General features: G+C 47.9%; 1 protein-coding gene across 2 annotated transcripts in view; it reads right to left on the bottom strand.

Annotated features, from left to right (window-relative positions):
* Positions 1–9,559: 9,559 nt before the first annotated feature.
* Pka-R2 (cAMP-dependent protein kinase type II regulatory subunit) overlaps positions 9,560–19,736 on the bottom strand; it is a 142,138-nt gene continuing 131,961 nt past the window's right edge. For both annotated transcript variants that reach the window (XM_084579314.1, XM_084579315.1), the window contains exon 10: positions 9,560–14,889. In XM_084579314.1, the coding sequence (XP_084435440.1) occupies positions 14,693–14,889 (197 nt within the window). In that variant the 3' untranslated portion in view covers positions 9,560–14,692. The remainder of the gene's footprint in view (positions 14,890–19,736) is intronic.

Raw genomic sequence — 19,736 nt, 5'->3', positions numbered from 1 at the left:
ACCAGATGCAGCAGCAACAGCTCCAAATCAAAGCTGCTCAAGAAAAGTTACTCTCTTCTGCAGCACCTCCCCTGATCCCACCCGCCTCCCAATTCAAGGTGGCAGAACATTGACAGGACATTAAGGTGTGGCAGTGTAACTGCAGAGGCTTTCGCTCCAAGCGTAGTAATATGCAGCTCTATATTCAATTCTTTCCGGCCGATGAAACACCAACGGTAATCGCAAAGCAGGAAACAACCTCCCTGTAAAACTGCTCAGTTACACCGCTCATACACCAACAAACTGCACTCAGTATAGAGTGGCGACACTGATTCACCGCACCTCACAGCAACTGGCCACAATATGTACGTTGCAAATGTCGACTTCCATTTAATAGAGCTGCTTCCCAAAGAGCGAAAAGAACCAAGTTTATTCGCTCTGAATATCTAAAGCCCCCGAAAGAGAAAACTGCTCGTCTAATGGCGGCCATAAAAAAAGCCCTTAAAATCAGCGCTAACCACCCATTGTTTGTGGCAGGAGACTTTAATGCCCGCCATATCATATAGGGATACAAAACGAACTGCACTAAAGGCGTCCGACACTGGACACTTCTCCAAAACGAGGGCATAACCCTCGTCAATGACATTGCACGCGACTCGGCAACAGTGTCCAGGACACCACCACCCCCGATCTTGCACTCACGTAAGAACATCACACAATGCAAATGGACAAACCTACAAACATTTCTCGGTAGCGACCACTATATCATCAAGACCTCTCTCTCACTAGCCTCCATAAACCCCCGCGTAAAGCGGAAACTAAAAATCCCCAACTGAGATCGCTTTCTCGGTCTTCGTACCGCGGCCCCAATGTAACAATGCTAATCGACCACCTTAGAATTTGCTTGGCTAACCTCGACAAGGACGTAACCATGGCTACATCAAAAATGCCGCGCCCGCCAAACTCGGAAGTGATTTATAGCCGCTTACTCCTTGAGTGGGAAGCCGCTTACTCCTTGAGTAAGCTTGAGTGGGCTTCAAAAGCGTTTGCTTAAAAGCAAACACAATCGCACCCTGAAGCAAATGTACTTCAGAGTACATCTCCGCCCTAAAAAGCGCTAAGCATCATTTTCTTTCCAACACTTTGCCATCCATGCTGAAATTTAACGTCCGTAAATTGTGGCTCGTAGTTAACCCTTCCTCTGAAAACTTAATTACATTACAGAACTCGTCTGGCCAACAGGTTTTCAAAACCCAATGTGCATCTTTCTTAAACTATATATTTCTTCAAAATTTTTCAAGCGCTCCTAGTTCTCATTTTCCTGAATCACACAACTATAACTACCCGACCATGTTCCCAGTTTTGGTAGACGTAGCTGGTGTTGCAAAATTTATTGAAAATCTCGACTATCATGCTTCTCCCGGTTTTGATTTTATAAATGCTAAATGTTTGAAAAACCCTTCCACTTAAAGTTCCATCATACTAACAGAGATTTTTCAGCAGTCTCTCGACACATGTACAGCCTCATCCACTTCTAGCTATAACACGGTCGCTGCTTTCAAAGCGTCATTGCGTCCGACCCGACTATGCAATAACGCTAAGTGGCAGGCTATGAGAAGCAGCACATCCGGCTCCCTATGTGCTTGCATCGATTTCCATCGATATGTGCCTGCGTCGAACGCAATGTTGTTTTGAAAGGAGTGGCAGTGTTATAGCTACAGGTTTTCCCGCTGAATTTAATCCTAGCGCCAGCGGAAATAATCTGAGCGCCGACTGATATAATCTAAGCGCCATGTAATTTAATTCGAATGCCAAGCATTTAATCATAGCGCCAGCATACTTAATCCACGCGCCAACTCGAATAATGTCAGCGCCAACCAATTTAATCCGAGTGCCAACGCAATTAATACAAGCGCCAGCGAATTTAATCCGGGTGCAAACAAATTTAATCCACATGTGAAAAATGAATGTGGGGGAGGACTCCAAAGCACGAAACGTGAATTCCAGAAATAAATAGAAAGTGAGATCACATTCCAGACGAGTAAGTGAAGCGTCAGCTTATGGGATGACTTTCGTCAATATTATGGCAAACGCACAATCTCGGCACTGAAATACTGAAGGGTCCCAGAGCTGTGGCTTACTGGCTCTATATTCCAAGAGGAGAATTTATCCCACAATTGTGCGCACTGCTGATTACAGAATATATACCGAATTAAAATGTCTTCGATGAAACACGCAATTATTTTATCACACAATTAAAAAACGTTTTAATCAACCGTATCTAATTTAGCTACATGTAATTTCATCAGCCAAATATTACACAGCCAATGCCAAAAAGTTCCAAAGCAGGCGGCAAGTTTTCCGCCTCCGTTTACTCGGTGCCGAATTGTCGTTTGTTTTTGCGCTATGTTAGGAGAATGGATGAGAGCACAGACACGTGAATTCACTATTAGAAATAGGTGTACTTTCTTTTGCAAGAAATAGAAATGTTTTCTCAAGAGCATAAAACAAAAACTGCTAGAAACGCAGAAGACAAGAGATTTCAAAGCAGGCGGCAATCTTCGCGCCTCCGTTGTGTGTGCCGCGTTGTCGTCTGAATTTGCACGACGGAGTAGAGCCGGACGGTGGTGGTGCGTACTCGTATGCTATAGGCAGGTGGTAGTCTGCGTGTTTTCATTAATTTCGCATGAACTTTAACGCGCATTATTTTCTTCCATGGAAGCTGATGAGCAGTACCCTAACATCCTAATCGGGCACCGAAAACGGGGACCGCTGTTCAAGCCTCCAGGTGCCCCAAGAAGAAAGAACAGCAAAGTATCCGAGCATGACAGGGCCAGAATTTTCGAAGTGTCGAGGGGTGGAGGAGATGTGAAAACATTGGCAGACACGCTGGGCATCAATTTAAAGACGGCGAGATCCATTGCAGCGAGCGATAGAGAAGCGTTGAAGAAAGGCGGAACATCGAAGAAATTCGGAAATGAGGTAGTAACGGCTCTAAAGAATACTGTGGATAACAACCCTGCTTTCACGCTAAAGCAAATAAAGCAAGCAGTGGAAGAAGAATTGCCGGGAATCGCCATCAGCACAAGTACCATTGATCGCCTACTGGATTCGCACGGTTACTCCATGAAGTTGGTGACTCAGAGGCCGATTGACCGCAACAGAGACGATGTGAAACGCAGCAGCAAAACACGCGCAATAGTTGCAGCGTGAAGGACCTCGCTTGTGCACGTTTTACATTGATGAGACTAACTATAACATATGGTGTTCAAGGAGCTTCGGCCGTGCAGTGAAGGGACAGCCTGCGGTGCAGACGACGACTGGCACCAAAGGAGCAAACCTTAACATTCTCGCCTGCATGTCCGCAAATGATGTCATATAATGGACGGCCGTAGACAAGGTTCACTGGGTCGTTTTCAATAAATTTTTGAGCGACATATCAGCCCGTGTCGAAAGTGAAGAACCTGGTTCTGAAGCGGTTTTTCTTTTTGACAACGCTCCAGCCGCACTCGATTTAGCGGCTGCCTCCTTACAGCCCGTTTTTCAACCCTATAGAGGAAGTCTTTTCGAAGTTCAAGTCGGAAGTCAAAGCTTTCCTCAGACAGCGGAGAGACCTGCTAATCACTCCTCCCGGAATGACTAAAAAGGATCATCGGCGCAGTTTGTTGCTCGACGCTGCCCGACACTCTATGCAGCAAATACAAAGGGTAGAGTGTGCTGCTTTTGACCGCCATAACTTTTCTTTTATATGGGCAGCTTTGCATGAAGACAATATGTGAAACGTTCCGAGTTACATTTAGACCTGCCTAATGACTCCTAGTAAATAAAATTGCATTTCAGTCGGCTACTACTGTGCTTGTACGTGCTTATAGTTTGTTGGCAACCTACGCCGCTAGGACTGTCGCCCAGGCAAATTAAGTACTGCCGTTAAGGTGACCATATTGAGAAGCCAGTAGTTATTCCTGACCTCGGTTGTAAGTTCCGATGTACATAGTTTCATTCACTCTGCCGTGTCGCGGCCAGACTGAATGCAGGGGCGCGTTCTCTCTTTCCGTGGTAGCGTTACTGTAAGTCTTCACGCCGACACCAACTGTGCGTTACACTGATCCTTTTCTGCTAGTAGTGTTAAATCATGATTAGAAACAAAATACATTTCTGCACCGGTTGCAATTTCTAAAAACAGCCGGCTGTTGTGTGAAGGCCGCACTTGTCATCAGCATGCAGATTCAGTGCATATGACAACCCATAATAAGCAGTGCTTAACCAAACAATTAGAAGATGACAGGTATATTTATTCACTTGCCATGCGTCTAAGCTAAAAGCTGCAAGAGACGTGTCACAAACCTGTTTTTTTTTTTTTTTTCAGGTGCACGTGGTTCTTGGTTGTTGCAATATATATGAACAAAGCGAAATAGTGCATGCAGATGTGACGCTTACTCGTCCCATGGTCTGGAATGTGATCTCGATTACTATTTTTTTCTGGAATTCACGTTTCGTTCTTTGGAGCCCTCCTCTACATTCATTTTCACATGTGGATTAAATTGGTTGGCACCCGGATTAAATTCGCTGGCGCTTGTATTAATTGCGTTGGCACTCGGATTAAATTGGTTGGCGCTGACATTATACGAGTTGGCGCGTGGATTAAGTATGCTGGAGCTATGATTAAATGCTTGGCATTCGAATTAAATTACATGGCGCTTAGATTATATCAGTCGGCGCTCAGATTATTTCCGCTGGCGCTAGGATTAAATTCAGCGGGAAAACCTGTAGACGTGCATGACCCTTTACCTACGCAATGAAAGATTGAGAAGATGGTTCCTTCATAAGTCGGTAAGCAAAAACCTTGCCAACAATTATCGCCCCATCTCTCTAACAAGTACATGCTGTAAGTTACTAGAGCACATAATCTTTAAAGCACTGACAGAATTTCTTGAATCAATCTTTTTTACAATGGCACAACATGGTTTCCGCAAGTCGTACTCATGTGAGACTCAGCTCTTATCTTTTACCCATAAACTGCACCACATTCTAGATGGATCCTCATTCGCTGATTGCATATTTTTAGATTTTTCTAAGGCTTTCGACAAGGTTTGTCATAAACTGCTGCTTCACAAACTTCGTCATCTTAACATTGAGCAGAGCATTTTAAAATGTATTGAATGCTTTCTTACTAACCGCTCACAATTAGTATCAGTTAACTGTCATAACTAATTCACTTTCTGATGTGAACTCCGGTGTACCTCAAGGATCCGTGCTAGGGCCTTTACTCTTGTTAATTTGCATCAACGGCCTGCCCTCTGAGATAACTTCTAATATGCACCTCTTTGCCGATGATTGCGTTATTTTCTGCGAAATTAAAAACCCAGATGATATTGTCTTCAAACTGATCTCATTGCGATTGCTACCTGGTGCGAAAAATGGTTAATGCAACTTAATACTAGTTTTAGTGTGGTAATCTTCGTTGATCTTCGTCGTCATAGCCACTGACATGCATCGCGTGCTGGCGCACTCGAGGACGAAGAAGTTGGTCGCTGTCTTGCTGATTCGCTAAGCCTGACGCTCCGCTGCGAGTTCATCCTGAGTGACTGGATCCATCTGGGTTTACTGAATAAGCACACCCCTACAATTGGTGCAAGTGCTTCTGGGTACCTTTCCATCCACCCTGGAACTCAGAAGCAGCCCGTTGCCTTCTGTTTCCACCATTCCGGACGAGACCACCTCGACATCGCCGCCCATCCCAACCACGGTCCTGTGTTCTGGCGTTCTATGCCAGCGTGATCCATGCCTCTTCAGTGGCACGGCCGACCAAGACGTCGGCGACTGGTTGTCGGCGTATGAGCGTGTCAGCAGTTACACCCGATGGGACGATACTTTCAAGCTAAGTAACGTAATCTTTCATCTGACCGACGTGGCGAAACTCTGGTTTCGCAACCGAGGCAGACCTACCATATCTTGGTCTACATTTAAGAAGAATTTTGCGGAAGTGTTCGGCCGTCCTGCAGTTCGCAAGCTGCGAGCAGAACAACGCTTGCGTGAGCGCACTCAGCATGCTGAAGTCATTCACCAGTATAGAAGACATCATTGATCTGTGCAAACGTGTCGACCCACTAATGTCCGGACTCCGAAGCGGCTAAGATCGGAAACACCCTGAAAGGTATCTCTGAGGACGCGTGTCAGATGCTCTGGGTGAAACATCCTGCCACCGTCAGTGGCGTGATTAAACTTTGCCAGAGCTGCGATGAGCTTCGTAAGCAGCGCGCTTCTAACCGGCGGTCCTGTGTTAGAGACGACGCCATCTCTACATCTAACGCTGGGCGGTTGTACTCCATCAGAGGACAGCCCTTTGATTCAACAGATCAAAGCCTTCGTTCAAGAAGAGGTCACTTGCCAGCTATCCCTGGTCCCTCAATTACAAGATACTGGTCGCCTTGTTCCTGACATATGGCTCCATCTTTGGCCCCTACCATACGGCGTGTCGTGCAAGCTAGACCACATCGCTGATGTCCTTCCGTCCAGCCCCGTGCTCCCGCTCAGCCCTGTGCAGGCGCAAGTAACGGCGCCACTGACGTATGCCCAAGTTGCGGCCAGGCCGCTAATGTCAAACCGCACCTGTTTCCTACCAGACCGCCCCTTCGGCTCCGGTAATTTTGACCACCTGGGGCAGGTGGTCGAAATTACCGGAGCCCTCCGCTACGGCGTCTCTCATAGCCTGAGTTGCTTTGGGACGTTAAATTCCACAAACTAAACCAAACCAAATCTTCCAAACATCCATCGCCTTTGCCTGGGTCTGCATTCCATGTCCCTATTCCAAGGGTACACCAACGCCCTACGGACCCTTGACGTACCGCGGACAACCGGCCAATCTGCTACTCTTGTGGGCTACCGGGCCATATGTTGCACGCATTTGCCGCCAACGCCTTCCACCTTCTCGCCCTGACCCCTGTAACTACGGAACTACTCGTACGACACTGACCAGCCCTCGCCGAGAGCTCCACCCAGTTCCGACTTTGTTTCTCGGGACAATCAAACGTATGCCTCTCGCCGATTTTCCGCCCGTTGCAGTTCACCATCCCAGCTTCTCCGACGTTCTGTGTTGTTGGAAACTAACAGTCGCAGTTCCCGGGGCAATAACTGCGCTTGGTTCGAACTCTTCAAGTTCACCGTCTTCTCCCGCTAACGTAATACAAGTGTTTGTCGATGGTGTCGCAATACATCGCACTTGTTGTCACGGGTACCGCCGTATCCGTCATCAGTGAACCTCTTTGCCGTCGTCTTCGCAAGGTGACCACCGCACTGTCCGACTTTTCGCTTCGCACCGCCTCATCCCAGCGCATTCATCCCTCAGCGGCATGCACGGCCCGTGTTCTCATTGAAGACGTCTTATACACCATCGAGGTTATTGTATTGACTCACTGCTCACACGACAGCATCCTGAGCTACGACTTCCTTTCAACTCATCGTGCCGTTATTGACTGCGTCCGCGCGAAAGTTGCCTTTGTTTCCTGTTTGTCATTGATTGATTAAAACTTTAAGTTCCAGGTCCGATTTAGGAGGTCCTCTACTCCCCGCTCCTGGCACGCAGGACTGAGGAACGGGGGCTGGAACCTCCGCGACTAAGGACCGGCGAATATGCATTGGTTATTCGCGGCCTCAGCCGCCAGGCGGACGGCTTTTTGCTGGTCAGCGGGGACGTCGCTTCGGAGCAGGGTTACCCAGGCTTCTCTACTTTTAATGTTGTCCCTAGCGCCCGGAGACTTATGTCATTCCCAAAGTCGAGGGTCCCCCTCGCTTCGCAGACTTTACATTTATCATTTTTTCTCTCATCTATCTGGGTGTGAAACAACCAGACAGGGTTTGGGAAATTTCCGGCTTGTAATCACCGCCAGGCTATGGCCTCTTTATTATTTAAGCTAGGATCCGGCGGCGGCATCAGACGTAGAGTCTTGTGCGACGTCCCTACCCGGTCTGCAAAACTCCTTGTCGCCAATGACACAGACATTCCTCCATTTTCTGCTGCCCTCGTTCCACTCTCCTATGAAAGTGTTACTACTTCGACTGTCTTCACACCTTCCGATGCCGCTTCATGCCATCCCTGTCTCCTGCTTCCATTTGCTGTTCTCAAGTTCGAAGATGGTCGTAGTGCAATCAATGTACGTCTCGAATCCATTTTCGTGCCCGTCCGTCCTGCTACGCGGCGAGTGTCTCGGTCGTATTGAAGAACTTGATCCCGCGCTTGTAAATACTCTTCCTGCCACGCCTACTTCGTTAGGCGTTAATGTTCTCAGCCCTTGCGATAGCGACCGTTTCGACACTACCTACCCGACGTTTTTCAACAAGTTATTGACGCAGATCTTCCACCCGCGCAACGCGATCAACTCGCTGCCCTTCTACGGAGCTTCACTTCTGCCTTCGACCTTCCTCACACTGCTCTGGGTCGCACGTCTGTCGTTACGCACACAATCGACACTGGCACAAACGCGCCTTAACGACAGCGTCCTTATCGCGTGTCGGCCTCTGAGCGCCAAGTCATTGTTGATAACGTGGACGATATGCTTCTCCGTGGCGTCATACAGCCATCAAACAGTCCATGGGCTTCTCCGGTTGTTTTGGTCACCAAGAAAGATGTTTCCATCCGGTTTTGCGTCGATTACCGTAGGCTAAACAAGATCACGCGCAAAGACGTCTATCCTCTGCCATGAATCGACGACGCCTTGGGCTGTTTACAGGGAGCAGAGTACTTCTCCTCTTTGGATTTGCGCTCTGGCTACTGCAGGTGCCGATGGCTGACGATGACCGCTCGAAAACTGCTTTTATAACACCTGACGGCTTATACGAGTTTAACGTTATGCCCTTTGCAATGCCCCGGCTACTTTCGAGCGCCTGATGGACACTGCTCTTCGTGGACTCAAGTGGCAGACCTGTCTGTTATCTGAATGACATCGTAGTTTTTTCTACCGACTTTTCTTCTCACCTTTTTCCGCCTAAAGCATGTCCTCAGGTGTCTTGCCCACGCTGGGCTACTTGAGCAGCCCCAACGTCAAACAGTCCTTCCGACTCCCTCCATTACCCATACACGTAAGGCCAGTCTCCAAGCTTCCCTTTCCTGCCAAGTTTCCGCTGTAGAGCCACAAAAAGCTCTCTGCGTGCATCGGATGAAAAAAAAAAAAAAATTACCACGCTTCACCTGCGCGACGTCGCCTCTGAGCATCAACGTTCGGCCGCAGCTTATTCAGTCAACGGTAGGTGGTACGTGTTCCTTCACCGAATCGCCGCTTCTTTCTCGCCCATAAAAAGGGTTCATAAGACGAGACATCGTTCTTGTAGGGTACTTCTAAGGATCACTAATGTGCTCCCCTATAAAAAAGAAAATAAAAAAAAAAGCTTCGAGAGACGAGGCTCTATCGAACCCTAGCTCCATCTCCCTTTCTATGAATGACCGTTCTGCGGGCTTACTTTACCAGGATAGCGCCACAGGTTTACAACCTAGAGGTGTACCCTACCGTTAACGAGCCTTGAAGGCTTTGCCATGTTTCACAGATGAATCTTTCCCCGACTCTGAAACACACAAGTCCAGTCCGAATTCCCGGTCCCGCTGCCGGAGGAGCGGCAGCCATTTTCTTTTATTTCCAGCGTGCGCAAGACAGACGCGTACACGTGAGGAACACAGGAGAAAGAACACTTGGAATGAGCTCGGTGGTCGAGGGCCGCCGCAAAGGGCGAGCGGACGCGCATGCGCACAACAGCTGGCCAGGAAAGCCAAAAGGCGTCGACCCTAATGCTACAACATAACTAATCAACCAGGCTACACCAAATTTTGAATGGCAAATATGCAAGAGAAAGACAGAGTTCAAGGTCAATGAGAGTTGATCTGCTAACCATGCATACTGGTGATTTAATTAATACGCGTTTGTATTGACCGGTGTATATCCCACTGCGTGAAAAAAATTATTGAACAGCTGTCCACAACTTACAGACTGGTGCTCGCAATGCCTAATGGTGCATATATTGTGAGAGGTGTCTTTATCAGTGTTCTAAAAATAAGAGCAAATCTCAATGTAGTGAGCAGTTCCAATCATACAGTAGGTTGGGCAGCTATATAGAAACTCTTTGTACTTCTCTTCTCAGATTGTACCTACGACTATTGGATTGACTAAGACTATGAAGCCTGTCCAGCCTGCCGGGGGACAATGCAGTAGCGTGGATGCAGAAGTGCAGCATCATTAGAGACCCACTGTTGTGCACATGCGCGCCCAATCCATGAAAAGGACCAGGCAGGCCCGTCGCAGACAGACAACTAAGACAAAGAGAGAGCGCGAGCAAGAACAGGCATCATGGGCATCGTGTACGACAACAGTCCGGTGGTGGTGATAGTGGTCTCCCGCCGCTTCCTGAAGGAGCGGCCCGACAACGCAGACACAACAAACAATGCATATATCGACAGGAAGAGGAAGTAATATAGAAGAAGAGGTGTTGTTGCACTCGTCGCCCACATAGCGAGGAGCGGCCACACACAATAAAATGAACAACACGGTATTCCGATCAGACACACCGGCAACGGCAATATTATTACACGCATACACACACACGAGGCGACGGCTGCAGGGGGGTGCAGCAGGCACCTTTCCTTGGCCATCCCGTGAACTTCACGTAACACTCCCGCAGATTACCCAGAGAAAAATTTGCCAACACTGCCAACTTTTCCTAACTACACATAGGCGACTCTACACTCAGAAGCAGCAAAAATGCAATCCGGAGCTGGTTTTGTCCAGTTGGGGGGAGGCGGAGGGGGGGCTGTGTGTTTGTGTATGCGTGTGCATTCCACCCCACTTTTCATTTGCTGAAGAGACTACAGCAAGGTTAAACAAGGATATAGGAGTCTTCAAAGATAAAACAAAGAAGAGACATGGCAAGAGAACACACCAGGGAATGCCCAAGAAAAAAAAATATAAAACACTCATCAACAAGAAACAAGAGCAACAATATCTTTTTTTCTTTTCTTAAAAATAGAGACAAACGAAGTTCGGTGCAACATGTACACAGGCTGCGCTGAGCTCTCCGTTTATGCGAGCTGCTATCGAGGCTCAAATAAATAAAAAAGGGCTATATTCATCATCGAGCCTCTCAGGTGCACGTCCTAACAAAAGCCTAGACAATGAACTCGTAAGGAGAAAAAAATACATTGTGTGCGCGCACGAGTTCTAAGCGGCCAATGTTTGCACAGATGTCACTTGTCAGATGCGTCCCAATGCACAGTCACTGGTAAGATACCAGAGATCCATAGACATATTCTCCAAATAGGTGGTAATGACACCCCCTCCAAACTTCACTACTCTAAAAGGTACCTCACTGGTTGAACAGCAGCAGTCGGACTAGTCATGGTTCGTTCCTTTTCCCGCTAAGGCCAGGCCTTATGTCAAGCTTCTGAATTTCATCTCTTACAGCAAAGCCAAACACCAGCAACACACTGACGCTAGCTATTCGGTGAACACTATGTCACTCAACAATGTATTGCAGTAGTACAAAAGCGCACTCTATAAGGATACCAACATGAGACAAATCTGTTGAACATGTCTCCCTCGTCCTTACCACGCAAATGTCTTCTGATGCTCTTTGTTATATTCTGCCTCAAGCCAGGTTCGTAAGTCGTACTCTATCCAAAGCTTGCACTGTACGCATTTTGTAAGGAGTGTGCAGTGAAGACACTTCCAACAGCCATAACGCGTCGACTCGGCTTCGCGCAAAAACACAAGTTTTAAGCTGCGGCGACAGCAAAGTGGAAGTGCACGAGGTTCCAAACACTTCTGTAAGGTGTGCTCTTTTTTTATAAGACCATTTGTTTTTTAATCCCCTAACGGCAGTATATGTTGCTATGTATTATAGCTATAATGCGGGCACATGTGTCACCATTTGCAATTCCCCAAGAATAAAGAATGCTCGCTCATTCTACAACTATCGCTTAAACTTCACCATTCTCTCCGTAACAAGTTGCGTGGACAGATGCGAGGCAATCGGCTGAGATAACAATAGGCTTGCCAGTCCCACAGTGATCATTCAAGACGTCTGCGCACTTGCAAGAACTTGACAATGATCCTCTCTGTACACGATATGATAGGCGCGCACAGATTTCCCAAACGCTCCTTCTTGGCCTGTAGAGCATAGAAAGAGCCCAATAAAATCAATGAGTCCCATCGAACAACATTCTATACAATGGCTTGCGCTGAAGTCACATCACGACTGCCATGACTGCGAACCTAGGACATAGCCATAGAAGAAAGAACATAGGAGACCATGAAGCAAGAATTCTGAAGCCTATAGCCACATACATTTCCAGAGTAAGATTGCAAATGCCCCTCAGGAGATGCTCTCGAGCCAATTGCATCAAACTGTTGCCAATATACCATGGTCAATGACCTTCCAGGAGCTAACCACCTGCATTGTTGTGCTAGAGGGTGCAATGTGATTAATTGCAACGTCACAACAGAAGGTTGATGAAGCAGTTGTAGAGCCTGTTCTGAAATATGTACACTGTTCTTTTCAAGTTGCACATCAGATAATTGTCATGACGTTTTATAGCAAGCTTGGCAAATTCATGAACATGTCACATAATAGGCTCCTGCACAGCAGATCAATCAACGAGTGCACAATTTTGAAACCTCATTCACACCTACCATTTCTATAGAGGCCAGTGTTAGGAAGAGATTCTTAGGAGATTCGCTTAGAAACTTTGATGGAAGTTACCTGATGAAGGCTAACTGCTGCACCTTTGAAGAATTCCACAATGTACACCCTAGAGAACTGGTGCCCTACCCAAACCACCAAATCCAGCTTAACCCAGTGCATTCATCGCTAACATAGAGCTCACAAGATGCTGAAACTAACACTGGCTATGTGGATTTCAGACGGAATGCCACAGGTCTACCCACCTCACTATCGAACAACATGGCGGCCATGATGATATCAGTGCAATGCATCATGTATAGTTTGTACGTATAGATCCGACCATCTCTACTGGGCACTGACAAAAAATATTTGCAAGGCTCATTTCATACGGCGTTCAACTCATGTACGCTCTTATGTTCCTAGCCAGAAAAAAACTTCTGGACAGTTTTAGAGCCTAAAAGTTGATAGAATCTGCAATAAACCCAATAAACCTTAAAAGGCTCCTCCTAATCTCACGGAGCAGCCTAACATTTGCACACCATCCCTTAATGTATGCTGGCTCAGAAAGTGAACCAGTAGCAAGACTTCAAGCAGTCTCCTTTTCCAAGTGAACACAAGGCATTCAGACAACCACAAGGGCACTGTACACAACGCGCTCATTGCCACAATGGTAGACTGTCCGTACTTTTCAGAAACACCAGCGATCATGTCTGATCTCTGTTTCGTCAACACTGCGGCCGCTACCATCATACCAAATGGCCAAACGCGCAAAAGAATACTGGTGGAGTGGCCCAACTAAAAACGATCATCTTTCTTACAGGTGCTTCGCATTATGCACAGTTCAAACAGTTCATTTACTGCGGCAGGTAAAGTACCGGTCAACCTCCCCTACCACCCTGAGGAAGAACGGCTTTGAGAAGCAGCGAGCACAGCTGGGCAGGCTAAATGCCTAAACGATGCAAGGCCATTACTCACACCAGCAACCGCAGTGATGAGCTTAAGCTTGGGTCGGACGCTTTTAGAAGTGGCTGCATGCAGTGATCTCGGCAAACTGTAGAAGACAGCACTGCTCCCAGGACAGTGCCACTTACAGCTGCGAGACAGTGCATGCTGCCTCGAGGCCAGACTGGCTGCTGATTAGCTGATGTAACACTAAAGCTTCAAAGACCTTGCAGAACCCTCAGCACAGAATCCGCGAAAACAGAAACCACAAGATGCCAACACTTTGGCCACCAACTTAGAATTGTAATCACATTGTGTTCGCATCATGTGGGCCCTACGGAAATGGTTTCCTGCTGAGTGCTTTGCATGGCCTCAAAGCCGTGGCCAGTACTGATAGAGAGCCAATATCTGTGCCCAGCGCCACGGCGTCGTTGCGTCAGTGAGCCACAGGCTACAGACCAGCTTTTCTCGTTGCCGCTACAAGAGGCTGTCTACAAAGGCAATGAACCACGACAATGACGAAAAGAGGGGGGAGGGGGGAACTCCGGCAGCAAAAACCACTCCAGAAAGCCTCCTTTATATCGAAGCAGGGAGAGAACTCCAACCGCACAGCAAGAGCGCGTGTGCTCTCCCCGGTTGCCAGGACAGCGTGCGGCCTGCCCTACCACTGGAAGAACATTGTTAGACTGAGCTTTCTTCCCCTCCATGCCAGGTGCACCTGCCTCAATGCAAAATTCTCCAGAATAACATTTGAGGCGAATGCCAGCTGTCCGGGCACCTGTGCTATCTGAGCTGTTTGCCAGTGTGGCCGCCATGAAAACGCGCTCTCTCTGCCCGGGAAAACTGTTGATCCAACAAGACAGAGAAAAAATGACAGCAGCGTTGTCGTCATCTCGGACTACGGCCGCGCGGCACCACCTGGCGGCGATGCTCGGTGTGACTCTTTTATTGCGGCGACGGCAGTGGCCGCTGCAGGGAACGAGGGCTGCGCAACGCCCTGACCGACTAGTTAACGGGGACTGGGATAGGGTGGTGAGGAAAGGGGAGAATGAACGAGGGAGGGAGACAGGTAGAGGGTGGCGGTTAAAATTTAGGTTCATGCTCAGGGTCATCATCGGAGGTCTTTCACATCCTTGGAGCCAAAGGCCTGGATCATCTGCTCCTCATACTGGTCAATGTTGCGCATCATGATCTCCTTGCAGGGCCCCAGAAGCCGCTCAAAGGCCGACACGTCGAGAAAGGCGAGCTTGACGGCCCCAACCGCGTACACCGAGGCAGCGCGGGGCTTCTTGGTCAGCAGTGCGAGCTCTGCAGCAAGAAAAGAAGTCGAAGGGCAAGGCACACTCGTGTCAGAAAGGAAGAGGCAGAATCTGTAGCACACTTCAACAAAGAACAGATAACATCACATACAGAAATGGCACATAACGAGGCTACACCCACTGGCAGTTTTGCCAGAGCATTGCACTGCTTTCCTCCATTTGCTAGATATAGGTGGTATCTGGTTGCCACCAATATTCCTACCATAACTTCGCCCTCAGCACCCAGACAGCATTATTACCAGTAGTAAATGCGGAGTAAAAAAAACCAAGTAAAACCGTAAGCTGCAAATTCACCCAGTGCCCATGTAAGTCTATGGCATTGGACGGTGCGGACCTCGTACTGGTTCATTTGGATGGGCTTTTGACAAAGACCATGCTGAGGTACGACCAGCAATAATCTGAATAACCTTCCCCAAACCTGAATAGTATGGTGCAATGCACCTCGTATCCACACCTCTGCAAAAATGCGCCAGTACTTGGGCTCACTCAGAATCACACATGCTCAGACTCACCGAACTCATGAACTCAAACTCAACTTCGACTCATAGCCCACTCGGACTCACTCCGATTCCTGACTCATCCAGAGTCAAGCACTCGTCGAGAGTCATGACTCACTTAGCCTCCCTACTCATCTGGGCTCACTAGCTCCATTCGACTCCCAGTTCACCTGAATTCATTCATTCCTACCAACGACTTACTTTGACTCACAACTTGTTCGGGCTGCTTCCCTCATCTCGACTCACAGCTCATCTGGGATCATTCATTTTGACTGTGAAGTCATTTAGACTGACTCACTGAGCTCAGCGGTTTCCTTTGCTTAAGTGGCCTTGGCCAAGATGAATATCTTTAGATAGAAGGTTTCGTTTTTGTGCTTTGGTTTGGCTGATCGTTTTTCATATGAGTGAAATGCTACATGTGATCAATCATAATAGCAAGGTTTAAAAATAAAGGCTGTCAGGAAACAAAAAGTCCTAAAGGGCTTGAATGGGTTTTTATGCACCTTAAGTTGTATCATATTTACACAATTGCAAGTCGACCCCTCCAAATTGCATGTCCTGTCGTGGAAAAAAAAGCATAACGGTGGATGCTTTCGACAACGAAAATTTATCGCCTGGCTGTACTACTCATCTTCACTTGCTGCAAGCTTGGCCTCCAGCTCCGGATAGCATACCAACTGTATCCCTTGGAAGCCTCTTCACTTGGCATCACAGTTGAAAATTTTGTCTCGCTGCCACCACCACTCCTGCATAACCTGTTTAGAAGCTTCGAACTCGCAGCCAACAGAGCACTTATTTCTTCGGCATGAATGATAGCCGCCTCCTTGAACGCTGCACAGAACAAGCGCCGGATGCTTTTTGGACTAGAGAGCTCATGACGAAGCATGTGGCCAGTCATAAAATTAAAAGTGCTGAGAAGGCGCAAACTCAACGACTGATTGGATCGGTGTCGGCTCTTCCATAAACCATCGACACTCCCTGGAAGTGCCACCGTGTCAGGTGACCTGACGCGACTGACGTGCAAAACGCGAGCGTTGCAGCGATTAGAATAGCGGCTCTTCGGTAAATTATCGACACTCCCACAGGTGCAGTTCGTGCTGCACAGTAAAAGTTAAAAAAGAAAATGAAAAATTCTTCCCAAGAAGCACGCACAGTAACTGAATGTTCCACTTAAAGCTGCAGAGAAAACAGATTCACCGTAGCCTCCCTGGTACATTTTTTTATCTTGCTCTAATTAACAGTGCCATGCTTTGGTTTCGATTGTAAGTCCGGATTTCCAAATTTTAAAAAAGGGGTCGACTTACAATCATGTGAGTGGTATCAATCGGTATATCAGTGGCACGACTTACAATCATGTGAGTGGTATCAATCGGTATATCAGTGGCAACATTCACCATGTGTCAAATGCACAAAATACACTAGGGAACACATGCAGGAAGGTGTTTCATATAATGATCTCTTTCAGTCACCGAGAGATGCAGCCAAGCTGCCATGCCCAAAGGTGCCCTTTGTCATGGCAATAAACCTTAATTCCCTCTGCTAAGGGCAAGAAAAAAGGTGCACACCATCGTCGGAAAACAGATCAAGATCTGAGCCTGAGTCCAGACTCACAACTCCGATCACGATATGAATTCGGATCTGGACTCACTCATATGACTCTGATTATTTCCCAAACGTGAGTGTGAGTAAGCCCGAGTGAGTTGACTCATCAGTGATTCCGCTGACCTATGGCCGCATGTCAGACAAGCGCCAACTGCAGGCATGATGACAGTCACACAGTTCCGTCTCCGGACAACATGACCATAAACCTTTGGCTTCACTTTTTCAAGTTTCTTGCCAGCCCATGGCAACAGCAGCTGTTGGCCACACTTATTGGATAGTTTTAAGAGAGTGCGAATATCCGAAAGTTCAGAGTTTTCCAATGGTACTGGCTACCCAATTCAGACTGCAATTTCATTATTCGAACTACAGTTGAACCCCTCTATAACGAAAGCCCTCAAGAACGAAATTCTCGCGACAACGAAAAATTCTGGCGCCCCCGGCGAACTCCCATAGGGTTCAATGCATTTGTCCCCTCTCAACAGCGAAGGGTTTTTAAAAAGCAGTCCCGCATTAACGAAAGTTTGAGGTAGTGATCTGCAACATTTTTTCGGCACATCAGCCAGTCGGGAACATAGAATGGGCGAAACTGCAGCAGAACACTCATCCGACAAGTCGAGCCCGTTCATTTCACCTGCCAACAAGCACCGGCGCAGCCATTTTTGTTTACTTTCGGTTGGTTCGGTAATGATGATGATAGCAAAGCATTTTTTTTTTTTTTTTGCCCGCTGAAAGCGGCTTTTTGCTAGCCTGTCTGTTGGCCACTACGCATGTATGTGACGTTTCACGCCACGTGACGACACCGCCGGCCAACCGGGGAAGAGCAAGGAACCTCCTTTTTTTTTCTTTTCGCTAGTGCGCCGACCACGCTATCTCGCCGATCTCGCCATCCGCCTTGTGCCGCTCACGACTTGCCAGTGTACAGTGTTTTTTGTTGTTTTTTTACTGTCGGAAACATGCCGCCTCCTGTAAAGAAGCGCAAGTTTTTGACGCTGCAGGAAAAGGCTGCAATTATCGCTGAAGCTGAAAAAGGCAGGAAGAAGACTGATATTGCGGAGGAGTTCGGTATCCCATGCAGCTCGCTTTCTACGATTCTGAAATCAAGGAATGGCATCATGGCGGCACTCCAGAACGGCGCGCGCGCTCAGAACAAGACTTTGGCAGCGCCGGTCTACGAAGACGTGGACAAAGCTGTATTTCAGTGGTTCCTGGACAAGAGAGCGAACAAGGTGCCTTTGTCCGGAAGCCTCCTGCAGCAAAAGGCGATTGACTACGCGTGCATTCTGGGGCACGACAACTTTAAGGCGAGTGCCGGATGGCTAAGTCGATTTAAAGCGCGGCACTGCATCGTCGCCAAAGTGTTGTCGGGGGAGTGTGCGAGCGTAGACGCTGAAGCAGCATCTTCCTGGATGGAGAAAAGTTACGAAGGCATAATGGACGAGTACGAGCCCTCCGAAATTTATAATGCGGACAAAACGGGCTTCTTCTATGAAATGTTGCCTTCAAAAACGCTAGACCTGAAAGGAAAAAAATGCCATGGCGGCAAGCTGAGCAAAAAGCGGGTCAACCGTTCTTTTATGCTCAAACATGGATGGATCTGACAAGCGTCCCCTCCTCGTGATCGGCCGGAGCAAGACTCCACGGTGTTTTAAACGTAACCGAAAGCTTCCGGTCCAGTCCACTGCAAACCAAAAAGCGTGGATGACGCGCGCAATATTCACAAGCTGGCTGGAAGCCTTTGATACGGACATGCGAAAGCAGGGCAGATCTGTCTGCCTTTTTTTGGACAACTGCAGTGCGCACCACATTGAAGACGTTGCCCTGACGAGCATCCGCTTGATTTTTTTCCCCGCGAACTGCACATCCGTTATCCAGCCTCTTGATCAGGGGGTTATCAAAAGTGTGAAGTCTGCATACCGAAGAAGGCTCATACAGCGGACGTTGCTAAAATCGAAATGAAGTGACCGACGGAAATTGACCTCTTCATGGCGCTGGAGATGCTTGCCGGCGCGTGGATTGCTACTTCGGCCACGCTTGTCCAGAACTGCTTCAGGCACGCCGGTTTCGCAGCTGGTCAGCACGCCTTGGCAGAACCGGAAGCTGCAAGCGGTGACGATCTGCAGCCACTAACCGAAGCATGGAACGCGCTTCGCAGTGTAGATGCAATGGTGCCAGAGGCTGTTGAACTGGAGGACTTTTTGTGTGCGGACGCCGACTTGATCGTGCACGAGGAATTCAGCGACGACGCTATTATCGACAGTGTGCGCAAAGGAAATGAGGCGAGTGACGACGAAGATAGCGAAAACCAAGCACAAGGTAAGCAAGTAAGCTCGCGTGATGTGCTTGATGCATTCGATGTGATCCGGACTTTTCTCGGCGACCACGACGACGACGACGAAGCTATGCATAGCTTATCAAGCTGCGAAGCCAGAGTCGTCAAGCTCCTGCACAGCAATGTCAAGCAGAGCAAAATAAGCGACTTTTTTAATTAAATCTTGGTTCTGGAAGGTAATGGGTGTGCTTATTTGTCCATTTTCGCGACAGCGAAATTCTCGCGACAACGAAAAGGTTTTCCTTCCCCGGCGGTTTCGTTATTGCGGGGTTCGACTATTCGCAAATAACTAAATAGTGAAACCGAAATTTGCGAACCTCCTAAACGTTCAGAAATTATGAATTTCTCCCTGATACAAACTGGCAAAGAAATATTCTCAAATGGCTATATCTGACAACTGTCACATAA

Source organism: Amblyomma maculatum, chromosome 9, assembly GCF_055883805.1.
Source record: "Amblyomma maculatum isolate TAMU_Amacu chromosome 9, ASM5588380v1, whole genome shotgun sequence".
Classification (NCBI taxonomy): domain Eukaryota; kingdom Metazoa; phylum Arthropoda; class Arachnida; order Ixodida; family Ixodidae; genus Amblyomma; species Amblyomma maculatum.
This window is presented reverse-complemented; position numbering and strand designations above follow the sequence as displayed.